The 12,458-nt window shown below is 38.9% G+C and overlaps 1 protein-coding gene across 3 annotated transcripts; it reads left to right on the top strand.

Annotated features, from left to right (window-relative positions):
* Window positions 1-523: 523 nt before the first annotated feature.
* On the top strand, window positions 524-12,349 carry MFSD8 (major facilitator superfamily domain containing 8). Of its 3 annotated transcripts, none has more exons than XM_062614181.1 (12): window positions 524-775; window positions 2,289-2,374; window positions 3,377-3,420; window positions 4,576-4,816; window positions 5,125-5,205; window positions 6,121-6,265; window positions 6,894-6,952; window positions 7,981-8,089; window positions 9,175-9,309; window positions 9,685-9,788; window positions 9,944-10,203; window positions 10,966-12,349. In XM_062614181.1, the coding sequence occupies exons 1-12, from the start codon at window positions 684-686 to the stop codon at window positions 11,179-11,181; spliced, it is 1,572 nt and encodes a 523-aa protein (XP_062470165.1). In that variant the 5' UTR covers window positions 524-683; the 3' UTR covers window positions 11,182-12,349. The 3 variants fall into 3 exon arrangements, with proteins under 3 accessions (XP_062470165.1, XP_062470166.1, XP_062470164.1); XM_062614180.1 differs by having other exon boundaries at window positions 526-775; window positions 5,092-5,205; XM_062614182.1 differs by lacking the exon at window positions 9,175-9,309 and having other exon boundaries at window positions 5,092-5,205.
* Window positions 12,350-12,458: the final 109 nt, after the last annotated feature.

Genomic DNA, 12,458 nt, shown 5'->3' on the forward strand with positions numbered 1-12,458 from the left:
CCGAAGTGCAGAGCTCAACAGCCGGCTTCCCGCCGACACCCGTGTATCTCACGGGACGCTTGCGGAAACCCACTCAGGCTGCCACGCCCCCAACAATCAGTTAACGCGTCGGGGACTCAGCGGACCCCGGACACCGAGTGCGTTCCCCCTAGCCAGGAAGGGGTCGGTAACTCGCCGCGGGGCAAGGCCACCTCAGCCAGCGCCTGGGACGTAGCAGCAGCATCCCCCGGGACTGGGCAAAGCCGTGAGGGAAGCCCCGGCGGCGCACAGCTCCTCCTCGCCCTCAGGGGACAGCCGAGCAGGCTGGTAGCCAGCCACCTTTCCCTTCCTTCCCGTCTCCTCCTACACGAACCGCCCCACGAAGGTCACTCACCTGAGAGCCAGCGTTCCCACGCCGGGCACCACATGGGCGGGCGGGAAGAGAGAGGAGGAGGGAGAAGGGCGGGGCCAGCCCCAGGGGCGGGTACGCACGCACGCACGCACGCACGCACGCACGGCTCTCAGCGGAAGCGCAAGCGCGCGCGTGACCAGCGCACACCGACCCCTCCCGGTCCCGGCCTCGCCCCCGCCCACCGTTGGCGGCAGCGCCCCCTGACGGCGGAGGCCGACGCAAAGGTTGGCTGGGACGGGCCGTGAGGGGGATCGCGGCACCGGGGGGGGGTTGGAAGCGGCCGCAGCTCGGTATGGCAGCCGCTGTGTTCGATCCGGAGGTGGCTGCTGAGGGGCAGGAGCCTTTGCTGAGTCCCGGAGAGGCGGACGGGGAGGACAGCGGCAGGTAGGGGCTTATTCGATCCTGCGCCCTTCCTTTCTGAGGTGGTGAGGCGGCGCCCCGCGAGTGACTGGAGGAGCACCTGTGTGTGACGAGTCCCTCTCCGTCCGGTGTGGGCGCTTTACTCCGCCAGGAAAGGCCAAACCTGAGGCAAGCCGCCCTCCCCGGGAGCCGGCATAGGGGGGGCAGGTCGGGCCGCTGCGGTAGCCTGGACGGTTGCGCCCACTGCGCCCTGCCGGAATCTCGGGGCGGCGGCGGGTCGTCAGCCTGGACCTGGAGCGGCCGCTGCCACGACGGGGGCTGGTTCCGGCTGTCAGGAACGAACCGCCCTTGCTTGGGAAGTTTGTAATAAGCGCGAGACTCGGTTATTGTGGTGCTGAAGTCGCGGTGTGTAATAGCGCGCTTCTTGTGTGGGCAGCAGGTGGTCGCCTGGGGCTTTTTCCCTCCTGTCAGGAAAGCAACAGGACTTGAAATGTTACACACGGAGGGTGGCCGCTGCCGCCGTCTTTGCTGAAGTGTTCTCGTACGTAGAGCGTACCGCTTGATATAACCAAAATCTTGGCAGTAACCAAACATAGGATGTCCAAGTGTTTGACTGACTTCTCTCCAAGCATGATGCGCAGTAAGAGAGCAAACTATATTTAGAAACATCATTTATGTGGCTCAGGTATAATTGAACCAAAACACTTAAATTATCTAAGCATTTCCGTACAAATCATGGTCTGTTAGCTTTAAAATTGCACATATGCCTAAGTCTATGTAGGACCTATAGAAACATGTTCATAAAACTATGTTCAAGCATACATAACCTAGGTCTCCATCTTTTGGACAGATTATTTTATTTAGGATACTTCAAAAGAAGTGAAGAACCATGAATGTTCTTGCTTCTGAAAAACTTTGTGGATTTCGAAAGGTGCTTAGGAATTTTAGGAAAATAACTTACTGCTCACCAAGTTTGTGACTTTTGTTTTGCAGCCCTTAAAATCTTCAGCAATATCTTTTACACACAGTTTTTACAGTGTATAAGTATACAATGTAAAAGAATAGACTGGCCGTACCATTTAGTCTAATTGATAGTGGTTCAGGATGGGGGCTTTTTTGCTTTAAAGTCACAGTTCTGAGAAGATGTCTAGGGTTTTATGGATTATAACACACTTCTGAAAGCATGCCTATGGTGTATGTGGTGCTCCAAAGTGTCTCTACAAAGAGGTTGCAGAATTGAAGATCTCTTTAGATAAAGATCTCTTTGTGTAACATTTGAATGCAGTGGTGCATGACAGTGTTTCTATTGTTTTTTTTTTATTATTTGTCAATCTGGTATTTTTCAGTGAAAAATTAGCCTGCTTCTAAAATATATATTTTTTTTTAATTCATTGCTGTATGGAAGCCTGTTCCTGCATGACAGTTCATACAAGTGTGTTGAGACATTTGTGAAAAATGTTTTCAGTGTGCTGTAGGAACAGCTAGAAGAGAATCTGATAATGATTTCTTTCTCTCTTGACTTTTGTTTTCAAAACAGGGATGTTGTGGAAACACAAGAGCATTATAAGAGCAGGTGGCGATCCATCTGGATTATGTATCTTACTATGTTTCTCAGTAGTGTAGGTGAGTAAACAGAGGTGGATTTCAATGTTATTTTCTTAATGTATTTTGGGTTGAAAATTACAGGGTTTCCTAGATTTCAACTACATAGTGTCCTTAATGATACTGTTTTTTTTATAACCTTAAAAAGGTGCATTTTCTGACTCTTCAGAAGAGTAGACAGTACTAGCAAATCAAACAAAAAGTTATATTTAGTAAGATATGTTAAGTAACAACTAAATGGTATATTAAATCTTTGTGTTATGGCTTTGTTACAGTTTGGGGTAAAATGTAGCGGCACAGAAAAATTATTGCGCAGAACCAAACAGCACAAAGATCACACTTTTATTATTTATTTAAAAGTGAATCCTCTAGGAAACGAAAATAGAAATAATGCTGAGTTCTTAAGATGTAAGATCTTTGTGGGAATGTATTTCACAATGTGTATGAGAGCTTATTCTCTCCTGTAGGGTTTTGCATCTCCACTGCAGAACATGCTACTGTCTCGTTCCTAAAGAACTGACCCTGGAAACGTGGCTTCAGTTGATTTTGTCTTCTGGGGGTTTTCTGAGGGCTTAGAAATGATCTTGAAAATAATAGCATACTTCAATGATTATTTTTTTAATTTGATGAATTACAGTTTCTTTTAAAATTAATATAAATATGTCAGTATATCAAGAAGTAATTTTTACTCTGGAGACCTTGTTGTTTTTCCACTGGGAGGAAAAATCCCATGCAGTTTGCTTGGCATTTCAGTATTCCTTCCATAGGAACTCTTTCTGTTTAGTGTGTACACACCTATAAAATGTCCTTTTGTAAATAGTTTCTTCTGTTAGGAGGAATTATCACTCCTTAAAATAAGCATATAATACTTTTTTTTTTTTTCAGATGACAGACTCCTGCAGAGTTTTAGACTATAACGCACTTTAAGAGCAGAAGGAACCTGTAATTGGTGTTTCAATAAAGGGAATTAGTGATAAACGTGCCAAATAAAGTAACTTCAGTTGTGTTTTTACTGCATTGCAGGTTTCTCAATTGTAATTATGTCTGTGTGGCCATATCTCCAAAAGGTTTGTATCTTTTTTTTTTTAATTAATAAGAATAGAAAATTCCTTCTCAGAAAGTATGTAATTCAAAACTTGGCATTTTCTTTAGGAAAAGAAACAGTAAAAGGAAGTGTGTGGTTATAAGAGACTTTTATTTTACCATCCATTTAGACAGCTTTCCTTATTTCATGTAAAATCTGTCAGCTGATTTCCTGAATTGATAAAGGTACATCATAATCCGGAAATGTTTTTCAATGTAATTTCACTGTTTTCTTGGACAGTGAATCAATAGAAATCCCTTTATATGAATGTATTTATAGTATTAAAACATACAGAAGGCTTGTTTGCATTTTGAAAAAGAAAAAGAAAAAGGGAAGCTGAAGGTAGCGGTTGCTCTGTAAATGTCAGATTGTTGCACACAGACCTTCTTGATATTTTTAACAGGGAATTGCCATTGTTCCTCGATAGTGTTTTAAGTTTGTTTGTTTTTTTTTATTCCCTCTTTGTTGCATTCTTGTTAAAAGGAGCATAAAAGGTGTCTAAAACCTTAATTTAATCTGTGCTAGGATTTTACTGCCCCTGGAATTGTAGAAGGCAGTTTCAAATGCAAATTTGGAATAACATATCCTGGGCAGGGTCCTAGAGGCTGGTGCTGAATTCTTGAAGAAGAACATGCATCAACAACCTCACAAATCAGGAAAGATTTAGGCATGTGCAGAGATGACTTCAGTGATTCCTTGTTCCTGGCATGTAAAACTGCTTACCATACTGCTTACGTTTATGTCTACAGTCTGTAACAGCAGCAGTGCTGTATGGAAACTACTTTGAGTTTGCTGCAAGTAAGCCATTTCCAGTCTCAGAAGCAAAGCATTTTTACTGGGTTTATGCATTGCTGGAGACAGCCAAGCTTTATTTTCCCTAGTCAAAATACTGCATGAAAACAACTGCCTCTGAGAGGTGGAACGGTGTGTTTAAGTTAAACACTGCACAGTGCCATGCAGACACACCAACTCATTTGGCAATAGCTTAGGTTTGACACTGCATTGCATAGTGCCATATATGCTCAGAATTATGGTGGAGAGTCTTAGATAGTTCAGGTATTGATTCTGAAACAGTTTTGTTGATCTTATAAAATACTGAAATACTTTATCCATAGCACTGATTAATTTGTTTCTGCAGATTGATCCAACAGCAGATGCGAGTTTCTTGGGCTGGATTATAGCCTCATATAGCATTGGCCAAATGATTGCCTCTCCCCTCTTTGGCTTGTGGTCCAATTACAGGCCAAGGAGAGAACCTCTCGTCATTTCTACTGCTATTTCAGTAGCTGCTAATTGTCTTTATGCCTACGTCCGTGTTCCTCATTCACACAACAGATACTACATGTTGGCTGCACGTGCTCTGGTGGGATTTGGAGCAGGTAACCACAGCACAATTTACACATCTGAAAATTCTTAAATCCTATGTCTTGCGTAAAGTAGTTAATGTATTTTAGTACCAGGTTTGCCACTATGTGAGTGATACTGTATTACTTAAGAAGTCAGCCAACATTACTTTATAATAAAATTTTATAATTGTGCAGTTGTGTATAAATACCAGAGGAAGTGCTGGGTTTTATATTATTTCAGAATAAGAACATAACTTTGTATATATATGAATGCTTTCTTGTTTGTTTGTTTGTTTTTCTTTTTTAAGGAAATGTGGCTGTAGTTCGATCATATATTGCAGGTGCCACTTCTCTTATGGAAAGAACAAGTACCATGGCCAATACCAGTGCCTGTCAAGCGGTTGGCTTTATATTAGGACCAGGTAAAGCATCTCTTCTTTTCTCACCTCTAATACTTTTTAGGATGAAATTGGACATTGGAAGTAGTAAACCTCAGCAGCCATGTTGGGAATCAGGTGTAATTGTGGCTTCTCAGATACTCTTGTCTACTTTATGGAGAAATGTGTTAGACTTGCTTTGTGTTGTAAAGAGGGAATAGCAGTTTTGTCCTGAACAGCCTGCACTGATTACTTGTGTTCTATAGCTGGAGATTATGATTATCCAATTAGTAGAACTGAAGTGCTCTCTGTATGGTAATATAATGAAGTGAACATTTAGGGCTGAAAGTTTTTTCTCCAGCTGGTTGTTACTAGTACTGTTGATGGAGCATTAAAAGATCTACAAGAACAAACTCTGCCTTCTTTGTGTGATTTGCATAGAGTATAAGTTTAGGTAATTCCCTTTCCTAATTTGACAGGGGCTCTCAGTCTGCTTCCTAACAGTAGTAAGCAAATATTCTTAAAATCTTTTTCTCAGCACCAGTTTAAATTTTAATTAAAAAACCTCCCACAACTTTTTTTCTCTCTAGCTTGCCCTTAGTGGGTGGGAGAGTTCAGTCGCAGGACCAAAGCTTTCCATGTAGGAGGAAGAGGGAAAAGAGATCAGCTGTCTGCACATGGCCAAGAAAATTAACCATTGGTACACTCAGAAGTCAGTTCCAGTTCTAAGTGTCATGCTGTTATTTATACAGTGTATTTATATGTAACCAAATAGTTTTCTGGCTAGTTGAGATCCCACTGATACCCATCAGTTTATCTAGAGTAGGATTCTCAAAACATAAAAGGCTTAACAGGTAGAGTATTTAAATTTTACTTGACAATTTTATGTTTATTCTGTTTTTTTTTCTCAGATTTTCTTAATGACTCTCAATAATTCCTTAATACAATTGTGTTTTTAAGTTTTTCAGACATGTTTTACCCTTATTGGAGAAGAAGGAATAACATGGAAATTAGTTCAGCTTCAGCTGAACATGTATACGGCACCAGTTTTATTTGCGGCTCTTTTAGGAGTTATTAATATTGTTCTCTTCTTTTCCATATTCAGGTAATCAGGTCAAAAAAGAAATATTCTACCTTGTTTTAGTGGGTGGCTTGTAACAAACAATATACTGCTCAGAAGAAGTAGTAAGACTGAAATATGGAGTGTTAAAACTAGAAGCTGTTTTTATTTTTCAGGGTTTCTTCTTCTTTAATACCTATCTTTTTCATTAAGCTCATAAATTAATCAAAGTGATGTTACAGCTGGAATGTAACTGATGAAAAAAGTTAGAGCTGCTAGATTATTCACTTAGCCTTGATAGATTTTTAATGTTGATGGTTTTTGCGTATGTGTTTTCTCTACAGAGAAATAAGGTTAGCTTGTCTGTAGGGTTCTCATTTTCTATGTCTTTCCTTTAAGAATCTCGAGGGGGGATTTTTATGCACTATCCCATTGATGGCAGCGAGGGGAGGGAAGAGATGCACACAGATATGTGATAACCTGCTAGAATATTTTCTTTCTTGAATATCATGGTGTTCACTGCACTCAAATGTAGACTACACAGATGATGTTTAAAAGAAGTGGGAGTAATTAGAATATAAGATTATGCTATTTAGAATTGTTTAATAGAAAATTGACACAATAGTAGACCAAATAAATATGTGTATTAATGAAAACAGTTCTAAACTTCTAGAGAGCATCAAGTGGATGACATGGGACGGCAGTGCAAGAGTGTCAGTTTTGAAGGAGAAGGTATCTACATTTACTTGAAAACTTACTCCGTGACTATAATTTATTACATACAAGCATTTAGAACTGCTATAAAGTTTGATGCATTGGGGTCTTAAAGTGGAAAATAGGCTATATGTCTCTAACTGGTCCAGAGGTTGTTTCATGTCCATGTTATGTCCATGTGTGTTCATAGTGCTGTCTGGTACCCTGGGACTGTCTCTTCCAAGAGACAGGATTAAGTGAGTATGGACATTAAAAAAAAATCTCCCGTAACTTCGACTCTGCATTCGTACCTCTCTCTTCTTTTGTATCATGCTGAGCAATATTGTTATTGCATATCAGCTTTCACATACGGCATCTTATTAAAAGTTGTATAGCTAAATTTGGTTGGTGAGACTGAAGTACAGTAACTGCCAGATAGTGCAACAGTTATGTTCAATATGTACCCTTTTTGTACACAGTTCAGAAACATTTGTGAGTATCCCTTTCACTTAAAGAATAAAAAGTAAATAAAAGGTTGTTTTAAACCTTTTTAAAAACCGATGGAAGTCACCAGTTTTGGTATCGTATTAGTTTTCTGATTGAAAAGGGAACTGTGTGCACACCACACGTGGGTGTTTTGTGTATGAAAACGTATGCCTAGGTTAGAGGAGCAGAGGCTCTGTGATAGTGTAGAGAACAGAGAATTCTACTGTGTACTTCTGACCTTGCAAGAGGAACAGAAAGTGTTTTGGCTTCCATTGTTAAGATATTTAAAGAAGTTTGCTTATTTTGCTGTCACTCAGGACTTGTCAGTCCCAGCATTACAGTGGGAAAACAGATGGTACATCCGTTTTGAAAATCATTTTTCCCTTCGTGTCAGAGGAATTGAAGTTCCAACAATTTCATTTTGATTTAAAAACATTATCCTTAGATTCTCAATAACTGCCTAGACACCTACCAACCTGCATGTTAAATACTTAACAAAGTAAAGAAATCATGACTGTTTGTAACTGGTGATGGCGGAAAAAAAAGATCAGTTTAAAGTTTAGATTATTCTTTTGTTGCAGAAAGTGATGTTCCAGATCAGGATGCAGAAGGAAACATTGACCATGTTGCTGTGGTAGCAATCAATTTTCTTTTCTTTGTCATCTTGTTTGTGTTTGCTGTCTTTGAAACGTAAGTTTGGCTATTTTTTTCTCAAAATACTTTGCCATGTAATGTATTTAGACTGAGTATGCATGTAAAGGCTTTTCTGTTAGACTCATTTTCTTGACCATACTCTTCATGAATAGAAATCCATTACCACGTGCAATCGAATTGATATATACTGATATAGAGTAATGAATTAAAGGTCAGTAATAACTAAAAATACGTAGCATGCAGTCTGTGGTACATGAAACAATGTAAAAGCTTTTGAAATGGATGCAGACCCATATTCTCAGCTTTTTAAATGTTTTAAAACCAAAAAAAGTAGCTTAACTTGGGCTACCAAAAATCTTCAGAGAAAACTGTCTTGAGTACCTTTTTATTTTAGTTTTGGATAATTTCTTAGTATGATTCTTACTAGCTCCAAAAGTTCCAGGAATGTTTAGAACAGTTGTTTGATACTGTAAATGCAATTGTATTCTCAGCTGCACTGTTTTACAAGGCTGGGTTTTTTTTTACCTCAAGAGGTATGTTACTCACTCCTAATTTTCCGTGGGCAAGAAAAGAAGTAAAACATAATTATCATTACCTCAGACTGAAGTATACATCGTCTTTTTAACTTATAAAATACTTAGAAGGATGTAAGATTTATTTTGTGAGGTTTTCAAGCTCTAATGTAGTTCTTTTTTTTTTTTTTTTAACAATATATCTCTGTCTTAATTGCATTATTTTTAGAAAATTGAGTTCCTAGAGATTGGTTAATTGCTAAAACTGAAACAGTATTCAATGTTTACTATTTTTATACTCACAGGGCCTAGTTTTTATCTATCTCTATTGCTCTTGCTTTGCTTTAACTCCATCATCTTTTCATGAACTGTCAGAAATAAGAGTATGACTGGTGTGGTACAGTTGTGAACTTTGTCTGGTGGGTTTAGTTTTAATAAATGATGTGGGACTGCATTAGTTTATAACTAGCCTGTATTTTCTGATATTCCCATCAGAAGGAAAGGCTTCTCTACCACTGTGTGTGATGTTTGGGACAGTGTAGGTGTGAAAACAACTGCATAAAAGAAGGGTTTTTTTTAAGTTAATGTAATTTTGTCCTGTCACTTTAGTATAGCTACTCCACTGACGATGGATATGTATTCCTGGACCAGGAAAGAAGCTGTTTTCTACAATGGAATAATCCTTAGCATGGTTGGCATTGAATCCGTTATTGTTTTCATGGTGGTTAAAATGCTATCTAAAAAGTAAGTTGTTGGAGCTTATTGGAATTTTCTTCCTGATGTTAGCTAAATGTGAAAAGCTTTATGGGAGGGCCAAATCTGCATCACTCTGATCTTTTACTCATTAATGAGTTTGGGTTCACTATGATAATGAAGTATTTTGAATTTTGACGTGGCCATGATGCTGTCATTGTTCTTTATTCTGTTAACATAACCCCCTTCCTTTTACCCTGGGATCACAAGAAAAACAGATTTCAGGTTACTGTGATTTTTAAATTTTTCTTGCAGGTGTTTTGGCCAGGCATCTTTTCCACAAACCAATGGACTATTTTGTTAGATCCTTTATAAATTTTACCTTAATTAAATGATCTATTTAATTGTAATTTCATTGTTTCATAGGACTGGTGAGCGTGCCATACTCCATGGAGGCTTACTGATTGTCTTGGTTGGATTCTTTATCTTGCTGCCTTGGGGGAAAAAGCTACCAAATATCCAGTGGCAAGGTATTCAAGTCTAAACTGTCAAGTCTAAACTATCATCAGAATGTGGGAGGGATTTTAAAAAAGCTTTTCATTATTTTGGTTTTTGTTGGTTTGGGGTTTTTTTTTTTGTTTGTTTGTTTTTTTTTTTTAATGGTGTGCATAACTTATTTTTGCAGAAATAAAGAATAACTCCATTCCCAGAACAGCTGCCACTGAAATGTTAATGCCTTTCTGGAGTTTGCAAGCAAAGCCACTTCCCTCCAACCACACAGTAGAACCTGTGGGCTGCCCTGTCACACAGTCCTGGTGCCTGAATACTCCCATGATCTATCTGGCCCAGTATATCAGCTCTGACATACTAATAGGATTGGGCTATCCTGTTTGTAATGTCATGTCCTACACTTTATACTCAAAAATCCTAGGACCAAAGCCTCAGGTAAGCATGATGCCTGAACAATTTATTTCCTTTTCTCTCCAAGACTTGCACCCTCTTTATTAGAATGAAGGATCTAGCTAAAATTCATTTTGTCATCAGCCAAATAATTGTATATTTCTACCAGAGTAGAAGTTTTCAGGACTCTAATCTTTATTAAAACTCAAGGCAACTCCCAAGAGGAACTGAAAAGCAAGGGTTGTACTACAATTTGTGGCAGATCCTACAGTGTGGAAATTTCAGGACAGCTAAGACCAAAGCTTGTGGCTTTCATGATTGTTCTGGAAGAGCCATTTTTGTAACAACAAATTATATATTTGGAACATCAGTACAGAATAATGTTCCTCTTACTAAGTTTATTACATGAAGATTAGAAATATTGTGATACCTCCAGTTTTTGATATTTTACAGTGGTGAAACACATAGCAAACTGATATTGCTGCTTAAAAAAATTTTTCTTCCTTCTTCACCAGTTACCTCATTTTTTTGTATGTTATATTTTGCTGTAAGAAACTAAATGCTTTAAGCTAGAATTCCTTCTTACTAGAAAGCTATAGTGCATGTAGCTCAGTGGAATCTTTGAATTAATGCTTAAAAGAAGCTGAGCAGTACTCTTGGAAACAAAGTACTCAGTATCTTCATGAGTTAACAAAGAGAAGCAGTTGCTTAAACACTTCTAAATTTTCCAGTTAGGATAACTGGTGGCAATTGGTGGGCAGCCCAATAATTCCTGTATCACTAACGTAAGCTTTTGATCTTCTGTAGGGTGTCTACATGGGATGGTTAACTGCCTCTGGAAGTGGAGCACGAATACTTGGGCCTGTTTTTGTAAGCCAAATATACACTCATCTGGGACCACGCTGGGCATTTAGCTTAATATGTGGTGTAGTTGTAATCTCTCTCTTACTCTTGGAGATAGTATACAAGAGACTAATTGCATTTTCTGTCAGATACGGAAGAATGCAAGAAGAGAATTGTTAAATATGTGCGTTTTGGTTTTTTTTTAAAGTCAAACCAACCAGAAACAATACTTAAATCTATTACTACTTTTTAATGAGGACTCCCTGACCTTGTTGGCTGTATGCTAAGAACTGTACATGTGGTACTTTCACAGTGATAGAACACGTAACTTGGCCATACCCTAATAGATGGTTATGCCTGCTGCAATGGAGCATTTGTATTCTGCCTTTCTAGCAGCAGAGGAAGAGATGTGAACAAGTGAGATGTGAACGTTTGAAGTATGTACAGTTTAAATGATGCACCTGTGTATGGAATGCAGCTGTGAAGGTCGCAGGTTATGTGCATCCTTTCCAGAAAGAAGTAAAAGAAGTATTATCTTGATTCTGTGAATCGGGATTAGTAACTCTTTTCTAACTACAAGATTAGTTGAGCTGCATGCACTTTGTATGGAAACATCACTGCTTCAGTGAACCTCCGGATGTTCAGTTTGCTAGCTTGTAAGCACTGGTTAATACAACATCTGTTACCTTGGAAACTGGTACTTGTCAGCACGTCTTCTCCAGGACTTCAAATGAAATGTGACAGAATTGTAGAGAAAGGTAGGTGCCTACTTCACAAGTTGCTCATGTGGGATTTGGGTATTTAAGTTGGTGAAGAGCCACTGAAAATCGCAGCCTTAGTGGGTGTTACTTGAACTACAGTGAACCGTATGTGCAATCTTTTTCTGCTGTTTTGCTGAATGCCTTTTTGTAGCAAGAAATATAACCTGCACAGAGTTGAAATAATGCACAGCCTTTCCTAACTACAAGAAGGAAATACTAAGCATGATAGTTTACACTTTCATTGCCATTTGAGAGAATGAATACACTGTGCTGAGCAACCAGTTCATATTAATTACAGAGAACACTGGCTCTTCAGGTGCTGTTACGTGTAGATTTTTTTCCTGATAATACAGTATGAGAAACAGGAATTTACAGTGGTTGAATCATTCAGTCTTTATTTTAAAAAGTGAGATTATTTTCTTTCATAATGGGGCCCAAGCTTACTTGTATGGGTTTATCTATTTCAATACTGTTGGGTAAAAATAAATCTGTAATAACTTCAGTATGAGAGTTGTAGCTGCTGTTTACTGTGTCTAATACTTGATGCTTACTGAATTTAATAAATGTAATTAAGTATTCCTATGTCATCAATTGTTCAAATACTAAAATGAAAAGGGTTATTTTTTTTTCAATACTGACAGAAGGGAATTGACAAGTTTTATTCTCTCTGGGGTTTTCCTGCTGCAGAATCACAAA

The sequence above is a fragment of the Pezoporus occidentalis genome, unplaced genomic scaffold (genome assembly GCF_034315485.1).
Source record: "Pezoporus occidentalis ecotype Australia unplaced genomic scaffold, CSIRO_AGI_Poc_V1 ctg172, whole genome shotgun sequence".
NCBI lineage: Eukaryota > Metazoa > Chordata > Aves > Psittaciformes > Psittacidae > Pezoporus > Pezoporus occidentalis.